Source organism: Pezoporus occidentalis, unplaced genomic scaffold, assembly GCF_034315485.1.
Source record: "Pezoporus occidentalis ecotype Australia unplaced genomic scaffold, CSIRO_AGI_Poc_V1 ctg33, whole genome shotgun sequence".
Taxonomy (NCBI): domain Eukaryota; kingdom Metazoa; phylum Chordata; class Aves; order Psittaciformes; family Psittacidae; genus Pezoporus; species Pezoporus occidentalis.
In genome coordinates, this window is record NW_026915268.1 from 835232 (window position 1) to 863013 (window position 27782).

The 27782-nt window shown below is 38.2% G+C and overlaps 1 protein-coding gene across 3 annotated transcripts in view; it reads right to left on the minus strand.

Moving 5' to 3' along the window:
* Nucleotides 1-2116: 2116 nt before the first annotated feature.
* The window catches only part of TSPAN14 (tetraspanin 14), a 41639-nt gene continuing 15973 nt past the window's right edge, over nucleotides 2117-27782 (minus strand). For all 3 annotated transcript variants that reach the window (XM_062629157.1, XM_062629159.1, XM_062629158.1), the window contains 8 exons: nucleotides 25806-25903; nucleotides 16614-16664; nucleotides 12003-12149; nucleotides 10979-11149; nucleotides 8731-8856; nucleotides 7126-7170; nucleotides 6524-6643; nucleotides 2117-4777 (listed from right to left, as the gene is read on the minus strand). In XM_062629157.1, coding sequence (XP_062485141.1) covers nucleotides 4706-4777; nucleotides 6524-6643; nucleotides 7126-7170; nucleotides 8731-8856; nucleotides 10979-11149; nucleotides 12003-12149; nucleotides 16614-16664; nucleotides 25806-25886 — 813 coding nt within the window. In that variant the 5' untranslated portion in view covers nucleotides 25887-25903 and the 3' untranslated portion in view covers nucleotides 2117-4705. The remainder of the gene's footprint in view (nucleotides 4778-6523; nucleotides 6644-7125; nucleotides 7171-8730; nucleotides 8857-10978; nucleotides 11150-12002; nucleotides 12150-16613; nucleotides 16665-25805; nucleotides 25904-27782) is intronic.

The following is a 27782-nucleotide window of genomic DNA, read 5'->3' on the forward strand; positions in this document are numbered from 1 at the left end:
CATCTCAGAAGACAGAACCTCCCCTTCCCACTGGCTGAACAATGTTCAAGCTGCATGATTAACCACAGGTGGCAGGGAGAAGGGAGAGGAAACGATGGAATGGGGAGACAAAAACCAAAACCAAGTTCTATGTATAAGCCAATCATCACATTGACCTCAGTGGACTAGAGGTACAAGTTTATCCACATGGCACCATACAAGGATCACCAAAACAAAACCCGTTGGGAAGAAATACTGAGGTGTTAGGAGACGATCAAAGCTCCTTTGGTCTCTGTACTTGTTTTTAGGGCTTATATTCATACTCCTCTTCCCATACAAGGAAGCTGTGCCCAAGTGCAGGCATATTAATAAAAACAAAAGGGCAGTTGTACTGTCATACATACTGCCAAATAAATACACAGCTTCACACAAATAGATTGTGCTTATTTCAGAGAAATAAAAGGGATCACACTGAAATGTTTCTTTTTCAGTCTAGTTATTCAAGTCTGATCTCATATTTGACATCATTAAAACTCATTTCCATTGTACTGTTTGTGGAGTCATTCTGAATGTAACCACTGAAATCTCAACACCAACAATTTATCAAACCTCTCTTCGTGAGATCATTGAATTGCTTCTCCTTCAAGGCTTTAGAGGCAGGTTCACACTCAACAGCTTTTAGCTGATAAGACTTTTCTTAAACCATAACTTAAATTTTTACCCATGAAGTCACTTCAGGTCCACAGAGAAGGTGCTAGGCAGAAAGTTTTAAGACAGTATTTCCATTCCAAGTCCAAAATTACATTTCCCATGTGTACAACCAATAGGGGTGCACTTCAAAATGCCTTGGGGTATACCAGCCTAGAGCTCTAGGGTTTTAAAAGTAACACTGAGCAAGGACAGAGAAGTTTATCCTCAGTGAAAACAAATCACTCCATGAATTTATAGATCCTTAAACAGGTTGAACTTGCTCTAATGAATTCAGTTCCCAGTAACTGCAGTACTGATGATACAAAGCTGGTGTTAATATAGAAACACAGAATCATAGAATAGTTAGGGTTGGAAAGGACCTTAAGATCATCTAGTTCCAATCCCCCTGCCATGGGTAGGGAGACCTCGCACTAATCCATGTCACCCAAGGCTTCATCCAACCTGGTCTTGAACACCACCAGGGATGAAGCATTCACAACTTCCCTGGGCAACCCATTCCAGTGCCTCACCACCCTTACAGTAAAGAACTTCCTCCTTATACCCAATGTAAACTTCCCCTGTTTAAGTTTTAACCCATTAGACCTTGTCCTATCACTACAGTCCCTAATGAAGAGCCCTTCCACAGCAGCCCCCTCCAGACACTGGAGGGCTGCTATGAGGTCTCCACACAGCCTTCTCTTCTCCAGACTGAACAGCCCCAACTTTCTCAGCCCGTCTTCATACCAGAGGTGCTTCAGTCCCCTGATCATCCTTGTGGCCCTCCTCTGCACTTGTTCCAACAGTTCCATGTCCTTTTTATGTTGAGGACACCAGAACTGCACACAGTACTCCAGGTGAGGTCTCATGAGAGCAGAGTAGAGGAGCACAATCACCTTCTTTGACCTGCTGGTCACTCTCCTTCTGATGAGGCCCAGGATATGGTTGGCTTTCTAGGCTGTGAGAGCACACTGCCGGCTCATGTTTAGTTTTCATCGACCAACACCCCCAAGTCCTTCTGTGCAGGGCTGCTCTAAATCTCTTCTCTGCCCAAGCTGTAGCTGTGCCTGGGATTGCTCTGACCCAGGTGCAGGACCTTGCACTTGGTATGGTTACACTTCATAAGGCTGGCATCAGCCCACCTCACAAGCGTGTCAAGGTCCCTCTGGATGGCATTCCTTCCCTCCAGCGTATCAACCGAACCACACAGCTTGGTGTCACTGGCAAACTTGCTGAAGGTGCACTCAATCCCAGTGTCCATGTCAGCGACAAAGATGTTGAACAAGACCGGTCGCAACACCGATCCCTGAGGGACACCACTCGTTGCTGGTCTCCAGCTGGACATTAAGCCATTGATCACAACTCTTTGCGTGCGGCCACCCAGCCACCTCTTTGTCCACCAAGTGGTCCATCTATCAAATTAATATGGCCAAAGCTGGTAAGAACACACTGGAAAGACAACACTTCCATTAAATCTGTTTTGCATACAAACAGTACTTCAAAATGAAACCAAGTATTCATTTGTCTACAGGCAATCTGGCAAGATTTGCAGACACTAGAATTCTGATCTGTGATGCTGGTTCTTGTCAGTAGCTAATTTCAGTGCATGAATTCCACAGGTATCTTTGAGACACCATGTTGATTTTTACCAACTGCTGAAATTACTTCACAGCATTAGGAGCTTTCTGTGCCAAAAATTGGCAAAGGGAAACATGCTCCCTATATGCAATTTTCAAGGCAATGTTTTATGAATAAAAAGTTACAAATAGAAAACATCCTTCTCAATTTTTATACACATCAGATTATTACTCATAGCCTTAACAGAATAAATTGGTTGATGAGGTGTTGTAAAGTTTCAAGCACCAGTTCAAAGCAAAGGTTGCTGGACATGGCTTTGTTGCTTGCAAAGCAGCAATAACAGCAGCAATTTTTTGCCTGCTCCTAATAGACTAGATTTAACAAAATAAGTAACACAGACCTCAAATTCAAGGCTCTACAGAAGAACTGCTTCTTGCTTTCCCCTCAGTGATCTACTGCTACTGTTTTCTTGTTGTATATCAAAGCTAAATAAAAATAAATGACAGTGCACTTCTAGCATTTTCTTTAATGTTTTCAGATGACTAATAGCAGTGCTCTCTGCTAATGTAGGGAAATCAGCCATCCTTAGACAAGCTTCCTTTTCCTGTTGTGTCTCAATCACAAGCCAGAAAAAGATCTGTGAAAGCTGAACTGATTTACATGAGAAGCATAGCACTGTCTGTGAAGTGCTTCAGAAATTAAAAGCTGGAAGGGTATCTTGACAATCAGTACAGATACTAAGATCCTTACTGTTGATCAGCTTTTGCCAGTGAAATGTTTGTTGATACATGCATAATAGAAAAAAGGACATTGGAGAGAGATTTAAAAGTTTGGCTTCCTAAAAAAGCTATATACTTTGGAAATACAAGTATTAAATCCTTCAGGCAGGCTACGTGTAGTAAAATACTATAAAAATATATACTTTCTTTAAAATTTACACAGTGTTAGGCACTGTAAATAAATCTGCTCTTCCTGAAAAAATTGGGTGTCACTGGAAGAGTAAACAATGTTAGTTATATGGCCCACAGCAAACCTGACAGCTACTTCCAAGAACTTTTCAGTCACATAATTCTATCTTAAAGTTAAAAATACTATGCCAAAATCTTTTACAGAAGACTGGAACTCCTACTGAACTACAGATCCATCTATTGAAACCCCAAGAAGGGATGATGGGAAAGAGATAGTAGTTTTCTTCTCATAAAAATAAGGTGAAAAAAAAATAAAATTACTTCAGCAGTAGTTAAGTTTGATGTAGAAGATTACTGTGAAGAAATCATTCTGGATCACTACTGTGACTAGCATTTGAACTGTGTATCAGAATACAAGCAGAACTGACAATTCAATAGCTTTACAGAAGATTAAAAAAATTCAACAACTCTAATCTTTTAGTAAATACGTATTTTATCATGAAAAAAACAGATTTCAGTAAGGATCAATGCTGAGTTTAAATGTTTTCCATCAGTCCTGACATTAACAGTTAGGACTTCTGAAGATCAATATAGCAGTTGTAAGAAAAAATGGAGGAAAGGGCAAAAACCCATGAACATGGGGTTCATAGCATATCATGGTTGCTACCTACTGAAGCAAGTTGCATTTTGAAATTTCTGCAGACAGAACTTTTAAATGATATTACCAATCAATAAAAAGCTAAGCATTTTTAAGGAGTTTTTTCTCTCTATAGATAAAGAATATTTAAAATCTTTTAGACAGGAAACAGCATCAAGGATTCACACCCCCTGCCTGAAATGGAGATTTCTAACATCTAATGCTACAGATAGTAAGATTTTTCCTCTCTGGAAGAAGGGCTTGCATTTTCAAAACAGCATGGGTTACTCAAACTCTGATGCTGAGCACAAGGTTCCTGCTCCTGAGACATCTATGCAATTCCCAGTCAAACAGAAATACCCTTGCTTCTGTACAACTGAAAATCATTTAAAGATCTAGACAATTCAGGACTTTTTTCTTTTTCCAACTTCCAATACCATTACAGTTATGGTTGCTGGGTACCTTGCCAAAAATGACGGCATGAGTCTACTGTAGACATTAAAATGATTTCAACATTCTGAAGAAATCAGCACACTTTTCTAAAAGATTACATTTTGAGATTGATGACAGCTGGGAGAGAAAACAGAAGAGTCTTCACAGTAATCTTTCAAGGAAAGAGTTTACAGCAGTTTCATGACTTGTTGCTACAATCCTCAAAATCTGTTCCACCAATATCTTGAGAAATTCCATTTCTTCCTCAGAGATCAATGCTGGCACTGAGTCATTTTGTCAGAAAAAAGGGTAGACAGGTGTGTGTTCTGAGATCTTGCTTTTGTACCAGCTTCCAACAAAAAAGCATGAGCTGGGCAAAATCCATATAAGGCTTTTAGCAGGAGTATTTCATGGCCTGTGTATTTCTTCCTCCTTGGTGTCCAACCAGTAACTATAAAATACACTTTTTTTTTTTCTTTTATATTCAAAAGGCATTACCTGCCTTTACAGCTTCAATGTCAGATATCAATGTCCTGGCTAGGAAAATACCAAAAATCTAAAACACAAACAAAAACAAACAAACAAACAAAAATTTGTGAGATGAAACACTTGTAATATACCAGCCTGCAAGATGTTTGTTTGCAGGTTTAGATATCATTTCATAGCTAGGAACATCCATCAAAGCATAGCTATGACTAAAAAGTAATAAAGGCAGCAGAATCTTGCAAGAAATAAAACTTACGAGAAAAAGATGCTTTCATGTAACACTTCAGAAGCATTCATAATAACAAGCTTCTTACGCCCTAGAGCTGGAAGAAATCCACTTAGCCAAGTTTGAGTCTTATTACTCACTTAGCTGTTGCTAAAGTTACAAATCAGGCATTTTCATTTGTTCTACAACTCTGAATAATCAAGTCAATTTCTGAACAATTTTTTAAAATACATATAAACCAAACAATTACCTGTACTAAAATGAAATTCTTGTCACAAAGAATAGTGAGAGATGTCCCAGATTATTCTGAGACATTTAAATTTGAAGTTTTAACATTCACTCCAGTTCTCAGGGAAATCTTCCTTTACAAATTTAAGATATACCCATAACTCAGCACATATCCTGAAACAGCATTAAAAAAATACAGACTGGAGTGAAGTTTCAGAAAAGCCAAAAAGATTTCTTTACAGAAGTAGTCAGGTTATGTCTAACTCTCAGTCTCACAATGGAATAGTTTAACGCACAAGAAAGACTCAATCTGAAAAGACAAGTGACTGTGAAAGTGGTTTCCCAGAGATTCAGGACATGAGAAAGAATAACAAGAAGTTATTGTCAGTCAACACACTGCCAAAAGATGTGAATTTATATCTTGAACATCTTCCTAACTAAAGGTGCTGCTCTCAGGACAGCATCTCTCAAAGCCATAGAAGCATATAATTAGATGGTAAAAAAATACTAAAAACTTAGCAACAGAGGGCAGTATTGCCATGGTCGAGAAAAGGTATTTTGCCAGCACTATGTTGTTTTCATTCAACTGGAAAATACATTCTGTAGTAGGCCAACAACTTTGTTATTTCCCACCTTAGTGGTAACATATAAAAAAAAATTTAGGTAAATGTACACAGCTGCCTTAAATGAAAGCAGGATGCTCTTTGAAAGAAGTAATCCAATGTTTTACTGGGAATTTTTGCTCTTTGATGTACCAAGCACCAACAAAAGCACTGGAAGAAGCCACAGCAGCTTCATCTGGGTCTGCTAATATCACGTTTACATCCTGTTCACCAATTTCCCTGCTCTCATGGTCTCAACTTTTTTTGAGGAGTATGCTATACATCGCTTACAGCCAAGTGGTAGTTTTAACATGGGTGCAGAACTGTATTTCAGTCATTTCACATTTGTGATAGAAGGCTATAGAACAGATCTATTGGAGCAGATGACCAGATCTCCCTTGCCTCAGGGAACATTGAAACATAAGAAGTACTGCATCACATTATGTAATAACTATATATATTAACAATATGCTAACAATAGAAAATAATCATATAATTTATGGATTATAATAGCACTGTATTTCTACAGTGACCTTCATCGCTTTGAGTAATATAATTTCAACAGAATTAGTTGATATCAGGTATTTTCACTCTAAGTCCCCATCCCCATAATTTTTTTTGCCGTATTATTCTCATACCTACAAAAAAAACCCTGTGTCAAACTATTAACTCCACGTTTACCGTTACTACTTTTCCCTTCATTAGGTCTGTATCTGCAAACTTGAATTTTTTTCAAAGTAGTACACCAAAAGCAACTAACCTGGAGCAGTGAGATAGCTATGAAGACACCTGCAACAATGTAGATATTTCGGGGTAACCAAGCCTCAAGGGCAAGAATACATCCTTTGACAAAAATCTGATCATCCCATTGACTCTTGCTCTGAATGTAGAGAGGAAGAATATTACTTCTCTGCTCAAGTTTATTATAAGAACAATCACATGATATAGGTAGACAATTTGTCACTTATGCAGTAATGTTTTAACAAGACTCTAGAAATACATGTATGCCCTGATTGAATCAGGGAATGTCAGACACTGATGTTATTATCTTTCTGCTAATCCTGTTATTAGAATACTCTATAATTAGCAGATAATAGAATTCAGAGTTAGACTATTATAACTAATAACTGAAATGCACATTTGAAATGCAAGTAATACCCCTTTTTGAAACACACCTTTCCCTTTACTCATTCCATCACTTATTTTCTCCACCCTCTCACAGTAGAGGTTTACTTGCAGTATGAGGCACAGTCCATTAGTTCCCAGAATTTTAAGCTGACATAACTATCAGCAATTTCACCATTTTTATAATTTTGCTTATGCAAGCACAGAATGACAGATAGCAAGACCCCAGTACCTTACCTTCTTTCTGATATCATAGCCACACTGCGTATTCACAACTTTTTGCTGCAAAGCAAGAGAGATTTAAAATAAATCAACTGAATTTTACTCACTTCTGTTTACAGAAATTTTTTTTTAAGATTTCACAGACAAACAAATCAGGACTGTCAGAGCCAAACATTTTAAGAAGTACTTTTACTAAAAATCAGCAAAGCACTAGTAGAATACAAGAAAAGTAATGACAAAGCAGAGGTGTATAGTCACAGGAAAACATCCTCCACCAGAAATCCTAGCTGCTTCTATCACTTGGCTTTCAACTAGCAAGGACTTTTTAACATAAAGCAGAGTAAATGTACTGCCAGCATACAAATAAGACATTTACATTTCCAAGATCAGTTTCATTTAGGTATTACACATAACACTGAGGTAACAATAAAGATCTGGCTGATTCATTTATACCAGCAATGAAGACACACGCCTTACAATTCCATCATTTCAAGTGGTATACAACTTGCTATTCCAATCAGTTTAAAATAAGTAACAGCAGCAAGCTACTTGAGCCCCCTCAGTTGATAGTTCAGTCTCACATATAACCCAGCCCCAAGATATACCTAGTCATGAAGACAAAATATTTCAGCTGCAGATCCCAAGTAGGAAGACCACAAACATCTTCCAAATCACAACCCTACGCAACCCAAAGACAATATTCATCTCCAAAGATGCAAAGACATTCCATTGAAGACTCGCTGTTTTCTCCGCATGAGCCTTATGAAAACTTATGTACTACACAATTATAGCACAATTCAAACAATCCATAGTGAGTTATAGTGAACTATTAGGAGTAAATCTCTTCTTAAGAAGATTTAACCACACTTATGTCTCCTTAAATACAGCAGCTGAATAGTACTGATCCAAATTAAAGTAGAAAATAATTACTGGGAAATCTGAACATGGAATATTTCCCTGACAAAGTCTTTCCTTGGCTGATTTCCAAGACAATCAAAAGCCTCAGTATAACCTACCAAGAGTTATCTATTCCGCATACGGACTTCTGGACCAACTTTGAGCTGTAACTATTCCTACTAATACTGTCAAGCATTATATGTTAGTCCTACCTCCACATTCTGGCTTCCACTGGAAAGGTTAGATTCCTGAAGTTTAGTAAACAGATCTCACCTAAATCTTGGCAAAACCATAGAATTTACTCAACATGCTTTAAACTGAGACTGTGCATAAGCACTTTATTAGTTGCTGATAAACAACCAGCAAATAGTTACTCCTGCTTGTCTGGCAGAGGGGGGAATGTTATATTAACTAGGGCAAGCACTGCTTAGACAGTGCTTTCAGGTCCTTACAAGCTAGACAGAGGACAGAAATTCAAGGCAACAACACATTGGGGTAGGGGATAAAAATCAGCCACTCAAGCCATGGAAGACCAGGTTGCCACATTTGGACTCTATAAAGTCTAGAACAGAAACATGAAAAGAGTTTATATGCACAAGAGTAATTTTTTTGATCATTCAGAAGACTTTTTAAAGCTCTAGTCATCACACTTTATCCAGGAAGTGCTTCCTTTCATAACTCTCCAACAACATCAGAGCAATACAAAACCAGGAAACAACTTACTGCAGGATCAGGTATACAACAGGAAAAAGGAACACCACACTTCTCACGACTTTTGCTTTCACTGCTGCAGTTAAAATATATGTTAAAGTCCCAGTCATCTGGCCCTTGGGCACCACAGCAATGGTTCTGTAACACATAAATGAACTCTTAGCATTTGGGGATATTTTAGAGACAACTTATCTACTGAACGCTTTCTCTGGAATGATTTTTGCTTATCATCTTCACTTCCTCTAACACTGTGCAGAATTAACAGCAGCATCAGAGTAAAACATTATTAACCAATAAAGTAGTTCTATGAAATCAAAGCAATACATTTGGCATACTGCTCCTGGAAATGGGTGTCAGTGTGACAGTCAGAATCATAAAAATTATCACTTTAGAGGTAATTGCTAGATGCAATCAGTGAACATCCATAAATGGTGCAACAAAAGTGTTTAACAAATGCTTTCTACCCCATTGTTTCCAAGTCAACCAAACCAGAAAACTTATTAAAAAAAGAACTTTAAATTTGCAACCCCATCTTTAAATCTTCATGTTTACTGTAAAAAGTGGATCCAAGCACTTAAGAACATCCTTCCTTTTAAATGAGAAGGTTTTCATATCCAAATGAATTAGCTGGTAAAGTCTCACTAGCTCAAAGGTCAGTCAACTCTAGGTAAAGAAACCTATGTGAAAATACTTTTTAACAGTGTACTACAGTTATCACAATTTGCAGTTTGGTGAAATCACACCATTACAAGGAATGGTCAATTTCTTGAACTAATGAAAGCTAGTTTCTTATTAGGTTAAGCCTTACAGCTTACGAGCCTGGATATCTGAGGGCACAAATCTTTCTCTAGAACTTGAGTACTTGAAATGTTATACCATCACATAGATTTTCCTGGTATTTCATGAAGTTCCATCCTCTTGGGATATCTCTAGAATCTTTCCTCTGCCCAACACCCATCTTCACAAAACTTGTATCAATCTAACTGTCTGTAAGACTACCAAAACTTGAAGTTAGTAAATGGATTCACAACTTATCAAACTGTGACAGCAACAGATGTGGACAGTTGCTTTTGTAACGTTTTCGCAGCATATGTATAACTAAGGAGAGCTGAACAGAACAGTCATTTACCATGAAGAAAGCAGAAGAGGTTTGTTTTCATCTTTCTGGTCCCTCCTCCCTGACACATCTGTTGTAAATAAGGCATGCAACCACCAAAAGCATGTTAATCTAATTCCATAAGGTACAGACTGTGAGGTCATTTACAGGCCTGAAAGCAATAAAATTAGCCAGAGCAGGAAGCTGCCTACAAAAATCTCTCAGGGTCCCAAGGCACACACTGAGAACAGAGCAAGTCAGCCTAAGAAGCGTAGCTCCTTAGAAGATGGGCTTCACTGAGGCACTTGAACTGACTGCTCTATCTCGCTGTTCAGCCCCTGCAGAACTACACCTGCTTATCCACACTGCATCCTTCCTTCCTCAGTACTTTCATGCATGAATCAATGACAGGCCAATGGAGAGATTTTTCTGGTCCTTCCTTTTTCAGGCTTATTAGCATGTTAGTCTGGCTACTGAACTCTTCTTAGTACATTCAGCCTTTTATTTTCATTGAAAAGTATTTAATTGGAGTTCAACTGTAAATCAGCTTAGTGTATTAGCCTGGATGACTATACTGAAACTAGGTAAACAAAGAACAACAGAGTGGGCAATACTGAGAAAATTACTGGTGTTGGTCATGGCCAGGAGGAGCCCCACCTTACAAAAAGGTGCCCTTAGCACCAAAAGCTAAAGCAAAACAGCACTGAAATCCAACCAGGTAGATTAGTAAGAGGATGCTTCCATAACAATGCACACAAGACTGAATGAACAGGACAGGTAACCCGTTGGCAATATACAGCTAATTACTGTGATTTAACCCCAGTAGGCAACCAAGTACTACACAATCACTGTGCACAATTTTCTCAGGATAGTGTTTTTGTTTTTCACCTCTTAAACTGTTGCAACACTGATAAGAACAGGGGAGCAAGTGAAGAAGGTCAAAGACAGATGCGTGCTTCGTAGAGCTTCCACACTGACAGAACAGCATTGTCTCTTAGAATATCTTGCCTCCCTGATGCTTTCAGTGCAAAAAGAGCAAACCAGCACATCTGTAACATGGCACTATTAACTAGAGAATATGATAAAATCTTAACAAAAAGGAAAACTTCCAAATCTACATACTCTCCTAGAACACATGAGACTAGTGATAGGATATGAACTTACAATTTTCTGCAGCGAATCAATGAGGTTCTGGAGGTCAATATCATCTCGGTAGGATTTAATATTGTTCTCAAAGAATTCTTTGACCCTGTCCCTCACCCAGTCCTGGAACAGGAAAGCCAGAACTGCCACTGCCACCTCCAGCAGGAATATAAACACAATTGCTCCACAGAACTGTAAAAATAAAAGGCACAAATTAGAAAATATCCATTCATTTTGAATGCATCCCTACTCCAACTCCACCAGAAACAGACACAGAGAATTAGGTTAAAATTCTTACTCACTACAAATACTATGAGAACACAGCCTGTTAAAATGAGAATACAATGTAAAGAAACACCCAAGAGGGAGAGTTATCTTTATTTTGGTCACCTAAACTCGACAGTAAAATAAGCACCACACCACAATCATTATGCACAGCAGTGATAACAAATAAGAATGTGCAAAATACAGCGCTGAAGTAGTCTTGATGTTATTTCTTGAATTGTTTCCAGTTTTACAACTTTTTTGTTCAGCTCGTTTTCAGATCTAAAGCAAAGAAGCAGCCTCAGTATAAAAAAAAATAAAATTTAAGAGATCTGACATTTGTCAAAGTCTCCATGTTTTGTCCATTTAGAAAAAAAAATTAAATTTTTAAGGGATTTTTTTTCTCCCTAAGCCACTATACCATCTCCTCTCAGCAATTCCTAATTCCTGTTCAGTTTGGAACACTGAATATGTTCCAAACATCATATTCTGTGATATTACATACACAATGTTAGATTCTGGTATACAATACTTTAACATCACCACCATAACAGAATAAATAAAAAAGGGAAGAAACACTTTCCAGGAAGGGGAAAATACCTGAACCTACGCTGCTTTCATACCGTTACTCAGAAGCTTGTTAGGGGAGTAAGTTGTAACAGACATCGTGATACATTGTAACAAAGTTCTAAAAAGTAATTATTTGAGTTTGCTACTAGTTCTTCACCCATCATTCCCAACTTTCTCATACATAATCCACTCATATAAAGGTGTTACTTACAAACTTCAGAAGGCAGATGTTTTCTCTCAGCGCTCCTACACAACCAGCAAATCCCAAAGTAAACATCACTATTCCAACCACTAACACAAGCAACACTGGGTCCAGACCATGAAGACCAGTTACCTTTGTCAGATCAGACAATACACCCTGAAAGAGAAAAATAGGGTAGCAGAAAAAGGTGACTACTTTAAGTATGTACTTCATTAAGCATTTCTTCTGGATGTCCATGGTTTCCAGATGACTCCAAACGAATTAGTTGCTAACCCCTGAGCTTGCCAACAATTGATCCTCATGGAAAACTCTTACTGTAACATGGCTACTGACAATGCCAATTTTCTTCACCATAGCAGAGGAAATATTAATGCAAAGTTATAGCTAATAATACTTTAAATAAGTAAAACCAGTGCAGTCTCAGATTACATTCTTCTAGGTCTATTGGCCAAACAAGCTTCCACAAGATGGGGCCAAAGCTCGATATTATCACTGAATATTCATTCAGTTTCAGGGCAAAAGAACTAATGCTTTATATTAACCTGAAATACATTAATCAGAAGGGCATTACAAAGTCTAAGAAAATTTAAGGAATTTTTTCCAATCCTTATGTTTTCATGGCAGAAAGGGAGAGACATAAACTACAAAGCAGGTTATGGCTGACATTTTAAGGGATGGGAACAGAATCTTGTTTTAGTTTTCAAGGGAAGCTTGAAGGTTTTTTTTTGTCTCAACATTTTACTTACACCCCCTTCTACTGCTGAATAGTCTTAGAAATGCTACTCCAAAATCTGGCAAAATAGAGAGTAAAGCCCAAATATTCCCATTTCATCCTAGATAAAATTCTTACACCAAAACCAGTTATCTATTCTATATACTTCCAATTTTCCTAATTCAGCAACAATATTTTCTTCTTCAGCATCCAGACACATCACTTATCTTGACAAAATTCTCACCTCGCCTGTCTGTCTAGATCTTAAGGCAGAATTTCTAAATCTATGTAAACATAATGCTAGATTAGGCTTTAAAGAAATTAAGCTTATACACCAGCTACCATTAAAATCCCATCAAATACACATAACAAGCTTTTCAAGAAAAAAAATCTGTAAGCACATCCAGGCAGCCTTGCAATAGTATTAATTTTTTGCCATACACTCATCAGCAATACACAGAACATTTAATAAGGAAATACTTTCCTTTTCAAACGGAGAAATAACAAAATACACAGTACAAAATCCCATCATTACAGGTCTATTTTTTTAATAAAGTATATTCCAAAGCTGATTTTGTTCAGTGTAAGAGAAAGATATCAGCGAGACAGAAAGCAATTCATATAAGCAGTTTAATTCCATCAAGAGAAAGCAAATTCTTACCTAGCACAAATACCTGAGTAGCATGAGTTAAGTGCAAAGAATATACATTTTAAGAGAATACCTTGGAAAAACCTGTGTCACTTTCTATCTCAATACTTGCTTAATAAAAATAATGTCTTCAAAATACAGCACTAGAATAAAATGTGCACATGGAGAAACTTCAGCTGATGAAAACACACTGATTTACAGTATGGCAGTGATACGTAGGAATTCATCTTCTTTCAGAATTTGTTCTATAACAGATCTCATTAGAGCTGTTGATTTGGCAACAGCAAGACAATAAGGTTGTTTTTATCAAAACTGGTTGAAAGGATGAAAATAACTAAAAAAATTGAACTGTAGGATTTAGAATTGCCTCGCAATAGCTGCTAACAGTTGAAATGGCCTATTAAAAATTGGTCAGGGTTTATAGATATCACAGCATTCAAAGTCTTGGGAAGCAAAGACTTTTCTAGTCACCAGTAACACATTTCCATTCTTACAAACTGTAACACAATTATCAACAGATGACTATCAAACTTGGTCTTCTGGATTAATGGTGAGAGTCCTACCTAATCAAACCTTGTCTCAGAACCCAAAAATGAAGGAAGACATGCCAGGATTAGCTAGGCTAATGTCTTTGTAGAACCCATACACTAAGAAACCAAACACTGTGACCAGGATATTGAAACTGTCACAACTATTTCCAGCCATCTCCTTTCCAACACAAACAGGAGCTTTTTTTTCAGACAATCTCACTTGCTCAAGCAACATTTTTTGGAAGAAAACTTCCTCTGATCAAAACATTTTATGAAGAACAGTTGGCAGGAACTGGGCTCTGTTATTCACCCTCAGATGTTGCTGAGTTCACAACAGTTTCTTCATGTTCATGTTTGATGTTTACAACATTCTCTTTTGCAAAGAAGGTCGTAGGGTGCTTTTTGCCCAACAGAAGATGCTAAGTGAAAAATCCTGAAGGAAGGAAGTAAACAAGAGAATTAATTCAGGGCACTATCTCATTCCACCGCCCTCATCTCTCTAAGGATGCTTCTGCCTGTGTCATCTGCAGGATGGTAAAAGCTCTTTGAGGCCCAGAGTGCCCTTTAAAACAGCACTTCCATTTCCTACAGGTATACAGGAATGAAGTTTGATACCTGGTTACTGTCAAAAAAAATCCAAGAATAAAACTCAGCCTTTAAGTCTTCCTTTCAGTCACCTGGAACAGTGAATTAAGAGTTCAACTGTACATGTTTACTTTGTTTTCCTCTTTTTTAATATTTGTAAGCATTATGCCACCATCTCAACTGAAGTGTGTTGCCAACAGAGGGCAAACATGGGTTGTCTTCAAATAAAACATCTCTAATATATCCCATTAACAGATGCCAAACCAGTTACTGTTTTGAGATACATTAGTATGGAAACCATAAAATACATCAGACAAGGACAGAGCTGATTTCTTATAAACGAAGTTCTGTAAACTGGATGTTGATTGTCACAACTTTATAACATAATAACTCATTATAACACAGTCTTCATGGTAAAAGAAAAACCAGAGAAGTTAAAGGGACCCAATGTACTTCATGTTGCATTTAAGAGACAGGATGTTCAAAACTTTTCCACCACCTGTAATTTTATCTTTCAGTTTACTGCTGCAGCACAGCTTCTGGAATGTTTTTCTCTTACTTCCTATCTATTGTTCACCAAGATATTTATCTGTAAACAAACAGATCCATACAGACACTATGACTGAAGAACAGTAACTAGTACGAAAGACCGTCCACATCACAAAGAATAACAGACATGTACAGATTTTACAAGCCATTCAGAAGTTCAAAACCACAGGAAAAGCTTTGAAGCACTTATTTCTAAGTTAGAACAGAGAACAGAAACAGTTCAGGCAAAATTTAAGGAATAAAGACAGAAAGCATCTGTCCTTGCCTTTTAGTAACTTCAGTGTACCATAAAGTCCCTCTGGCAATTAGAGGTAGCTGTGAGCTAGTCATTTCAAACACATATACCCTATGTGATTCTTCACAGAACAGAAGATGATGTCTGAACTTGAGAGAATACAAATTCAAAACAAGATTAACACTCTCTCTAAAGGACTGGAAATAAAATCCTTCTATAACAACAGGCTAAGAGGTAAATGCATTTGAGTGGAAGTAGGCTGCTTACTACGTATCAGTCACATCACTTATTTAGTTGTAAGAATGCCTGCACACACACAGGGAGTGTGGAGAAGGAGAATACATACCTCAGCATTAAGATCATCATAAAACTCTTTCACTTCCAAAAAGTGGAAGAATCCTAGAACCTTTCTGTATGTGGAGTCCCAGAACCTCCCTGTTGTATGTGTATACACAGCTGCTGTGTATAAGCACTCTGATTAAGGAAATGTTACACCACAATGGTAATTAAACTCTTCCTACCCAGCAGTACAAGTGAGGGCACCTGCTTTCCACTGCTAATTAAGGTTCAAGATCAGTAAATCTGCTAGTAACTGTCACTTTTTCCTACTGCTTGCAGTCATATTAAAACCATGCTTCTACATTCATGACAAGGGAGTGAACCATTCATTTCCATACCTATACCATCTCTTTGTAATAGGAGATCTCTGTAGGTACATGCTCACAACAGACTTCCTCTGAGGAAGTTGCTCACTAGAAGAAACCTTTGACAAATATAAAAGCCTTATTTAGTTAGATCATGCTCCCCATGTTTGAGCCTCTACACAGAGACACAGTAACTTAAGCAACTCCATAGGAAGTTCCAAAAGGAAGATAGTAGATGGCCTGAAGACTGGAATACTTCAAAATGACAGTCCCCAGTATGTGTGTTTGTGTTTGGGTTTTTTTTTGTTTGATTTCTGTTCAGTTGGGCTTTTTTTTTTTTTTTAATCAAAATCAGGTATCTTTTACATTTCTCCCAAATCCTTCTTGTTTGTAGCAAAAAGAGGGGGGTAGAGAGCTGTATTTTAGAAAGCATGCTTTCAAAAGAGAACCAGTTTGTAAGGACTAATAGTAAAAGTTAAGTTCTCCCAAGCATCCTGCTCTTAAAAGTTTACAAAAAAGGTCTAAACATCAAGGGCCACAGCTTAACACCTGACCAAGAATAAAACTCCAACTAAACTTGGTTTAGATCATTCAAACATGGTCATGAGCTCAGATGCTACATTCAATCTTTGCTGCTTCCTGCGGAAGTAGTTTTATGGGGAGCAGAGGTAGAAGAGGGCAGTCACCAATGTAAGACCAGTCATTTCTACCCTTACCTTTTCACTCCATGCCCACAGACCAGCTGCAAGGAAGGCCACCCCAGCTAGCTAAAACAAAGAGAAAAAAAGAATTAGATACAATAATCAACACCTTCTCAAAACACAGGCACTCGCACTGTTGCTAAAGTAAAACCAAGTATTGCCTGTAATCTCAGACAACAGTAATTTATTCCATAGCATTGTTGCATTATAATCTGCTTTTTAACAGTATTTCAATTTGATTATTCATGATTACTCAAGAAGCACACAGGACTAAATTAACAATTTCACGTAGTAGCATACAAGGAGGAATTATCCTTGTCCCAGTGACCTGCTCTAAGCCTTTTGCCTGCACAGAAGATTTCAGAATATTTAATGCATTTTGAGGTTATTCCCTAGTCATTTTACAGTGCCACCCCCAGGCAGTAGCCATGCTTGGCTCCTCAAAACTTATCAAGGCTCACTATATTAGCCTCTTCTCCAATTAGATATGGCTTGTTTAAAGCCCCTTTGAATTAGGCTGAAATAATGGTCCATCCACTTACTTTTAATAAGCAACAAATCTATTGACAAGGTACATATCCTATACCAAATGTTTGTATAATAAATATTTATTAATTATATTAACCCAAATGAAGGATGAGATCCTTGTTCTAGTCTTTTATTTCTTTTCTCCACTGTCAGCCGTTTCAACAAACAATGCCATTTCAATACTCAAACTAAAATGACCTCTCTACAGAGAGGGCAGCTCCCCCGCATTATTTAAAATGGCGTTCTACTCTGCTATTGTTGTCCGAAAAGCGGATTTGTGCTCAGCGTGCAGTAAACCAGTTCATGCACTCAGGAGAGATATTGTTTATTCAGGCCTGGGTGCTCAGTGGACTGTTCCGCAAATCAAGCACTCCAATGCCAGCTTTCTTCTTTACATTTATACACAAAAGTTATAAGGCAGTAAACTCCCAGTTACAATGACTGGTTGTAATTTACATATAATTAATGTTTGCTGTGTTGTCGTCTTTAGCTAGTCGGAAAGACTCAGGAGAAGGGTCATCAGCTGGGCCAGGGTCTTTTTCACCTGTGGTTGTGATTTTTAACGTTATAATAAAGGCAGTTCACTTTAGGACACCTTAAAAGTTAGTTCTTTTGTCAATTGAATGGTCACTTCACCAAGCTGTCAAATAATTCATCCTTTTGGTGCCACCAATCCTGGATATTCTCTTTTCATCCTTCAAACACAACCAAGATGCGGCTGGCCCATGAATGAGTTCCTTATTGTTTTAAGAGGGTCCCTTTGTCCCAGCCCAACATGCAGTAACTATGTAACTGTGGCTACCAATTGCAGGTACGCAATACAGCAAGCAATATATCATATCACTGTGTCTATGTAACCTTAAAAGATGCTGAGGTGCTGAAACATGTCCAAAGAACAACGAAGCTGGTGAAGTGTCTAGAGGACGAGTTCTGTGAGGAACAGCTGAAGGAACTAGGCTTTGCTTAGTCTTGAGAAAAAGAGGCTGAGGGGAGACATTATCACTCTACAACCAACTGAAAGGAGGATGGATGAGGAGGTGGCAAGTAACAAACTACAGGATGAGAGCAAAACAGTCACAAGTTGCTCCAGGGGAGGTTTAGATTGAGTATTAGGAAAAATTTCTTCACCAAAAGTGTTGTCACGTATTGGAATCAGCTGCCCAGGGAAGTGGTCGAGTCACCATCCCTAGAGGTATTCTAAAAGACAGGTGTGCAGATGTAGCACTTCGGGACATGGCTTAGTGGTGAAATGGGCAGTGTTAGGTTAACGCCTTTTCCAACCTAAATGATGCTATATAAAGGATGGAGTTTGCCACCCCCACCAACCCAGCCTTATACACATTGACAAGTAAAGCCCAACAAATGAAAAAATGCCTTGAAAAGGGGGCCCTTTCCTCTCTCCCATGAACTAAATAAGCATCAAAGGCAAATCCCCACAGCACAGGCAAGAAGAAGAAAATGGGACTGTCTCACAGTCACACAAGAAAGTATGTGTAGATTTTAAGTACTACTGGGTTCACTTCCTACTGATCCTAAACCACAGTCAGGGCAAATTAAGTTGTTCTAGGTTTACTCTGCTGGGGGAAGTGGGGGGAAAAAAAGCCTAAAAGGTCTGTGTCATTCTTGTCATTCAGTAAAAATTACTCACATGACCTGATACCTCCATCTAGGCATAAAGTATTATATGCCATATTTTAGGGCTTAATCACACAGATTAACCAATCAAATCAACTAATAGATGTAAAGAGTTACAATGGGGCAAAGAAGTGCTAAATAAATTTCCAGATACTGCTTAATAAGCAACAGCATACCTACTCATCTCAGACTCTAAATAGTTAAGAACATTTAAAGTAATGATTTGGATCAAAGCACAGCTTTAAAAATACTATTAAAAAAAAAAAAACACATGTATATAAACAGAATATTGACCCAGATTACCCCTAAATCTTAACCCAGTGGTTTTCAGATGAAGAAGCAATTAAAAAAAAAAAATAATCTGTACTCACAACCTGTATATCATCAAGTTTTACAGCAAATGCAATCAATGCATCCTTCACCCTTTCTCATTCCCAATGCTCCAGACATGCTGAGACACAGGTGAAGACAGCTGGCATAATTTGCTGTAATCAAGGTAAATTACATGGTAGACACAGCTGGATATTTGGGAACTTTTCCTTAAGAAATGAGGGGGAAAAATCAGGAAGACTTCCACATTCAGTTTACAAGCTAATGTTACTGTAGCACTAATAATGTGCTATTGAATATACAAATAAGGTGTCCTCTTCAGACTGGTTGCCTTTCATTATAATTATTGTTGTCTTAAATTGTAATAGATTAAGTAGATTTTTCACTAGCATGCTTCATTCTCACCTCTGAATACAAACTCATGTTTTATTAAATGTTCAGTTTCACAAAGCTGCACTATTTTTGCAAAGTTATTTCCATGGGCACATATGCATACTACCTATAAGTAAAACAGTTATTAGTGGAAAAAAAAAAAATCAACTTAATCTAATAGAATTGACATGGAAAAATCTGTAACTTAATTCACCTAAGCAATTCATAATTCTCACTAGAAACACAACAAATCACATACATTAGGTTTCTTTAGCAAAAAAAACAGTGAAGTATGATGTACTTGCAGAAGAAACAAAGCCATCTCAGCTTTACAGGCACAATTACCAAGACAACCAATTTTCAAGGAAGTAAGATGGTAGCTATTTAACTGAATGAGATTGCTTGAAATGCCAATTACAAGATACTGTAAAATGTCTCACTGGAAACTATTGTAAAACACACAATGGTGATAAAACTACCTCAGAAGTTAGTGTGATTGAGCATGCCCAATACAGATTTCTACAGAGAATTAGTACTAGGAAAATACCCTCTCTTGATCACTCTTGCAGAGAGGAATTCCGCTAACTGCTATGATGAAGACAAGGGAACTGATCCAGCCTGAAGTGAAAGAAAAGTTTTAACCTTCATCAATCAGCTCACTGAACTAACTGGCCACACAAATGGGAGAACAGGCAACTGAGAAGTAGCAATGCTAACCATGTGTTCCCAGGGTGAAAGTGAGCAAGCCAGCTTTATTTCAAGAGAAGCATTTTGGAATTAGCCTTTCACTAGAATCTGGATATGTGAGCAAGAACAAACTGGACTACCCAATTCAATTCTGTGCTATGGAGTCATTTAAACCACATACTGCACCAAAGACTCAGCTCAGCTATACCCCTTTGAACAGGAAACGAAGCAGCATTTGGTCATTTACTGCTTTAGAACTGAAAAATCCACATTATTAACATACCACTACAAGCTGTAGCCTCGGCTCAGGAGATGTACAACACACCAACTCACAGACACCATGTACAAGGACCACTTAAGCATTATCCATTGCCAACCACACTTTGAATTCCTTTGTTATGCTATTAAGAATCACCCTACTAGCTGAGAAAACAGATCTAATTTGTTTCTCAAATCTAGATTGCAGCAAACATAATTCCTGCAAGACATCCCTTGCACATGAACTGATTTTGGAACAGCCTGCTTCATGGTCTTATCAGAAACAATGGGAATGCATTCTTATTGCACTCAATTTTTGTAAGCACAAAATGTTACTCTCACAGAGAACACTTCTTCCACCCCTGGACAATCCTGTTCTATTCTATAGCTCCACCTATGCTGGAGCAAACAGCAGCCTACAGCCTTCCTTCCTACCCTTGTCTCCTCCAAGACTTTTCCTCTCAGGGTCAGGAAACCACCTGGTGGTGGATTCTTTCCTCTTCCTTGCTTTTTTAGATGTTCCTGAGAAACAACATAAACTGCAAAAGACAAGAAAATCTTACGCTACCCTCAGTCTTCTCCTACTTTGCAAAAACGAACTCGGTATTCTTTTCACAACTTAAAGAGAATTTTTGCCCTTCATGTTCAGAGCAAAAATGCCACAGCTTCTATAGGATGAGGGGAAAAAAGTATTTTTTTTCCTCCAAACCCCCCTTAAGAGCTACAAACACAGCTACAAAGCATCAGAAGATAAATCAAGATGACAGCAACTAAAAGCTATTTTATGCTCTCCTTTCAATACATCTGAGAGACAGTGAGCCCATATGCAACCTAAAAGGCTTTGGCAGAGCACACATGCAATGCTTCACTGAAATAGCCATATCCTGGCCAAGGTGCCATTCTTGGACTACCAAAGAAAATCCTTCAACTGGAGACAAAGCAGCAAGCATTAGAGACAGATGATTGAGGCAGTGCCTTTCATTCTTTAGGCCTTCCCAAGAATTCCCAGGCTGGAAGGCATAAGAACAGTGCTGCACCCCAAAACAGGGCACCCTTGCACTTCCCCTGTGGGCAGTTATCCACCCCTGCCTCCTCCCTCCACTGGGGCTTTCACAGAACTCACGACATTGCAAAATGACTTGGAACAGAAAGGTGCTAGAACCAAGCTCTTCAGCTTTTTATTATTGCAGCCTTTTAATTTCATAATGGCAAATGAAGGCATTTGGGGAGGGAGAAAGCTTTAAAAACTCTAAAGGGGGTCTAGTCTTGCTGTAATAAGGCAATTTCACTTAAACTTCTGAGCACTCCCTGCAGGGCTGTCTTAATGGTTGCAATACTGCCTCATCACTGCTCATCAAAACAAGTGTACTTGGAGAGTTAAATCTTATTAGCATGCTTAAAAGGCAAGAAGAGAATAAAGCAATCCCACATTAAAATCATGCCTAGGAAGACAAGAGCCTTCCTATGACCTCCATTCCCTTTCTCACAAGGGAAAGCCAAGCACAAAGAAGAGAAAAGTGATTTTTGCAAGCCAGTTGTATACAACTAACTCGAAGCCATCAGAACTGAAACTTCTATTGAGAAGTTGCTTATGTGGAAAAAAAAAAAAACAACAACAAGCCTTACAAAAAAAATAAATTACAGATTGCTAAAGGATTATTAAACTGTGAGTTTGTCATTATTAAGTCGTATTTGTCCTCGTAGTTCAATATTTTGTGCAACCCCGGTCCATGTGAAATGTATTTGATAAATGATATAAACTGAAGTAACCAACCACCCACTAAAAATATACTGTAAACTATTCACTTTAAAATTTATAGTCACTGATACTGTCTTTAGAACTACAATGAGGAAGTCAACATGCATCTTTAGCAAGCATGAGGGAGGAACAACTGCAGCTTTATTTATATGCAAATTACCTAGTTCGTGACTAAACTGTGTCAGGAGTTGAGACAAAGGTGAGCTATCATCGTATCTCAAGTAACAGCTTAAATAGGCAAGAGGCTGTCTGCTCACCTACATAAGCACTATCCCTCATACCCATTATATAGCAGCCACACTCACACAAGTTCCCACAGGTACCTGTCTTGCAAGCCAAGAAAAGTAATTCAAGACCAATATTTCCTCCCTTACTCCTGCTTTTTTCCAGTCATGTTTACATTTCCCTTCTGATTTTGTAGTCCTTCCGTTCTTAAGGCACACAGAAAATTTACTTCGTTCCACACATGATGGATTTGTCCAATTAAAGAGATCGTTAGACTAGTCATCCCAGCCAGGAGGATGTCATAGGCTCCTGAATCACCCGTTCAGCTCAATGATTCATGCATTGCCTATAGGATTGTCTACCCTCCCACACAACATTTACATAGCTTGTTCTACAACTGAAGATACTGAACTCTCACCATAACAGCTGCAGCTGCACATAGTTTACTAGGTTAGGCCAAAAACTTCTCAGAAGCCTGTCCTGGTTTTGGCTAGGATAGAGTTAATTTTCTTCCTAGTAGCTGGTACAGTGCTGTGCTTCTGCTTTAGGCTGAGAATAATGGTGATAACACACTGATATTTTAGTGGGGCAAGGAGAGGAAGGGATGAGCCAGTAGCTGCATGGTGCTTAGTTGATGGCTGGGTTTAAACCACAACAAAGCCTCATACCATTTGTTGAGCAAGGTACCAAGAAATAGTACCTGTTCACAAAACCAATTCCTAAAGCAAACAGCTGAAATGCACAAACTGTATTTCAAATTCTCCTCATTTTTTCTGCATCTTTTTAAAAAAGATTCTTTAAGGAATAGAAAAAAGATCTGTGGATTGTCATCACTAATTTCAAGAGAATACAGTAAAAAGTAAGTTTGAAAGGAGTGAAATATGACTCTGCAGGGAATAAAAATAAAATAGAAAGAGACAAAATTAATTCCTGTGAAAAAAGGGGAGGCAAATGCCTTTCAGGAAAAAAAAAAAACAAAAACAGATTTTCAAAGGTTGTTTACTCATCAAAAAAAATAATAGACCCCACCTCCCAAGACACTCACTAGAATGTAAGCAGAGACCTAGAACAATTCTAATACATTCATGAATAAAAGAGCCAATCAATTTCTCACATACCCCATGCTACCTGATGAAGAGCACCTACCCAGTTACAAAGCAATTTCTCTGAAAACCAGAGCAGCTTGATGAATATTACTCCTCATTGCACCACACTTTACAGTTACATAGGAGTTGTACTATATACAGAAGAAAAGTAACTACAAAGCTGGCAGCCTTTGAGCACACACTTTTTGAAACAAGCCTATGATGGGAATCCGCAATTGCTAGTGGGAAAATGTCATCACTAACAAACATTTGCACTTGGGCAACATTGTGGCAAATTAACTCTTCCTGGAAAAGAAGTTTCTACTCAAACCACACACATCTTTCCTGCCCTGTTACCTACACAAGTAAACACCCCTGTGGCTTACGGGTGCAATACCATGTCAAGACACTACACTAGTAAACAAGAGGTGGTGCAGTAACAAAAGCTTCCCTGGTTTTCAGCCACCATACCAAACAATGCTGCCCCAGCATTACCTGGCCTTCCAGAATTTTTATTAGGCTGAGAGCTGCAAAAAATTAACGAGTAAGCAGCTCATAAAACTCCCAGCTCTTCTCTTTGAGCAGTTATTTCTTACCCTTTGGTCCCACTTTCAATAGAAAACTGGGCAAGATGACCCCCAGAAGTTCACAGAATCACAGAATGGTTTGAATTGAAAGGAACCTTAAAGATCATCTAGTCCCAACTCCCCCCGCATGGGCTGGGACACCTTCTACTTGACCAGCTGCTTGAAGCCTCATCCAACCTGGCCTTCCATTTGGAACGAACCTAGTCTTTTCTGTGATTCTAAATTAATTCAGATTTTTGTCCATAATACACGTAGCTTTCAAAAAAAACCTTATTTTCTACCTTAAAAACTGCCAAAGCAGACAAAATGTGCAGAATCACCAATCTAGTTTACCAGAAATTTATGTGGGTAAATCAAGCAAATATAAAATCATTGCTGACAAAACCAAACAAGAATCTGCAATTTATGTTCAGATACTAAATCCCATTTTTTACAGAAGTTAAACACCGATTTTGGTAGTAATTCTGTATATCTTAAACTTCAGGTAGTAAAAGTTGACATGGTTTAAGGATTCACAATAAACAAATAAAATAAATACAGTCCACTCTAGCATGTCTACTTAGACAAGTCAGCATCAGGATTAATTTTTACTCTTAACTTTAAGAAGTTGCTTCAACCACATACCATACTTTCATTCTTACTATCTGATCCTTTCAGCTTTGAAAAAAAATCTAAACATTTTTAGAAGAGCCATACATACTAAGAAATATTTCAACTCTGAGTCAGAACATTAATCTAAGATGCTAGCACCAGGCAAATCACCAGATCTGCATTTCTTCATGACCACCCATGCCCTTCCATGCCCGCAGTTTTCATGACTTCAGGTGCAAACTCTTAACATTTGACCTGCAAGTTCTGAAAAGAATTATCAAGTTTATTTGAACCGCATCCTTACCTTTCCTTCACAGACATGTTAACTATTTTTAATGCAACACTATGCACTACCCTTTGAATAACAGGCTTCTTTTCCAAGGTAGTTAGGTGCTTCAGTGATTTTGACCATCATACACATCTGAAACCACACACCTGCTTTTTCACCCTTTTCACATTCACAATTCTAAACAAGCATTACAGAAAGGCTAGTCCCTAGCTAAGTATTTCAAGAGTGTATCAGACAATTTTGCTGCCCACAGAGCATGGCATTTAAAATCTTGAGTATGTTGCAATGCCCGCAAGTTGACACATCTCTGGGGCCGTTCCTTTCTTCTTTTCTGCATAGTGTGTTTAAGCTACACCACTCAAACACAGAGATCAAAGATGATCTGAAAGGAGATATTAGAAGAGGCTTCTCTTAACAGGGAAGCAACTCAATGTACCACTTAAGTAAGGTAGCTTTAACCTTTGCACAAACACAACCAGCGTTGAATAGCCTCCATCATTCAAAAGATAGAGGCCTTTTCAGCAACAGTAGAGACTATACTATTCTGAAAAATCCTTTAAGCAAATATTTCCTTTCTCCTAAAAAATCCCACACACAAAAAAACAACTAAACAAACAAACCAACACAATTTTATCTTTTTACCTGCTTCTCTCCTTTATCTTCACTCAGAAGGTAAGATAGGAGGAAAGGGCAACGAAAGGAAAGATTACATGGGATAGGCTTCCTCAGTTCCAAAACACCCAAGACATACCATACACCAATTTCCTTTCAGGTAAATATTTCAGCCTCTTGAACAGAGGAAGGAAGTTAGTAAAACTGAGGTATGCCTAAGCTATTTCAGTCTCTACATTTTGTACTCACCCAGAAGACAATGTTGTAGCTGAAGAGCAGGTATTTGTACCAACAGCTGACTTCTGCATTAGAATATCGATAATAGTGCATTTTCTATAGCACAGCGTCTGCACATAAGAGAGAGAATGAGAATAATTAGGCAGTGAAATGTTTTAAGAATAAAGAACCTTTTTCTAGATCTCTTGTTGAGAAAGCGACTATAGTAACATGCATCATATGACATTCAGCGGTATGTTCAAAGTCAGCTCAGAAACTTCTGCTGACTCTAAACTCCCCCTAAGTATTTGTTGCTTAATAACCCTATATTCTTTAAGCACCCTGATGTGGTAACAGGAAGGGACACCCAAAAAGGAAACTAGCTATACAATTGGCCTGGAAGGTCTGCATCAGCAAGCTGGCGTTCATTTGTTTTCTCACTCCTTCAAAACCATTTTACTTATACAGACAGCTGCTTGGACTTACACAAAAGTGTAAATACATACCCTTGTAGATCACATATCCACCCAGCTAGTAAGATGTTACCTGGAAAACCTCAATGTCTACAGACTGCTAAATACAACAGGCAGTTGTACACTATCTTTTCTACACTTTAACATTTCTTTACTAAATCATTATCCCATAAGAAGTCTTATTCTCACAAACATTAAAAAGCTGGTCTGCTCTGCAGTTTGTTTTCTGTGTTTTTGTACATTCAGTAGAGATAAGGTTCAACTGCAACTGTTGCTCAAATATTTCAGAGAACTACAGCTTTTCAGAGCACCGTAACTAAACCACCTCTGCAGAAATGCAGAAATGCCATGCGTAGGAACAAAAGAACAGAGGGTAAAGCTGTTAAACTGAGAGCTGGAGCAGGGAAGACAAAGCACTCCGCAGCTCTTGCATTCCAGACAGCTGACCACAGAAGTACTGCTTAAGACAGACAAAAACAGTCCCATATTTCAACCCTACACTCACCTTGAGGTAAAGGTTTTCCTCGCATAACATGTCAGTGAAAAGCAACAGAAAAGCAAGCATAGAGAATTTTTATACACCTCATAACTAAGGAAAAGGCTTCAAGGACTATGCTGGCTTGGACATTCACAGACAGCATGCAGAAACCGTGCCTACCCAGCAGTGTCTGAAACCAAGCACCATGGAATACAGAAATGAAGATCACCACCTTTTTTTTTTTTTTTTAAAAGACAGCCTGTACCTCGGTGTACAAAGAACAGCCCCACAGAAAGAAAGAACAGAAGCAAATACCTGTCAACTTGGAGAATCCCATTCAATAAAAGCTAAAGCAAGCTCTTTTGGTAAGTGAAATACCAATTGTTTTCCAGGACAATTATGGAGTACTACAATCAGTGTCTTCTGGAGAAGCTTGTTTTCTGAAATCTATTTCAGAAAATATTTCAAGCCTTGTCTCAAACTTTTTTTTCCCCTGAAGCTAAAACCACACACACACAAACAGATCAAGGACACACAACAGACACCTCCAGCCCATGAGACTACAAACTCCTATTGCAAACAGATTTTGATTTTCCTTCCAGAGGTCACCCAATGCCAGGATTGGCTTCCATCTGGAAACAGACTGAGAGCCCTTCCTTGGTCCAGACACACCCCCTGTCCCTCTTCAAGCCCAGCCAGGAAGTTTCTTTGCTGCCCAACAAATGGAAATAAGTTTTCAGAAATGCAGAGACCATACAGAAAAAAAACTGAGGAGGATAGATTTTTAGTAGTTTTCTCCATAACTACTTAAAACTGTAGAATATCAGAAAATCATGTGACTTCAAAGTAGGATTGCAAGACGTGGACAAAGAATAATTTTTGCTTTTTTTTTCAGGCTAAAATGGCTTGCATGTGCACAAGAGGAATTTTCAGATCATACTAAAAGTTGGTAGGTGTTATACAAGTCATACTGATCCACATGACATGAAGTAGATTAATTTGTATATAATAAAACCAGACACCACCTAAGTAGCTTTCAGGCATATGTTACCTACACAG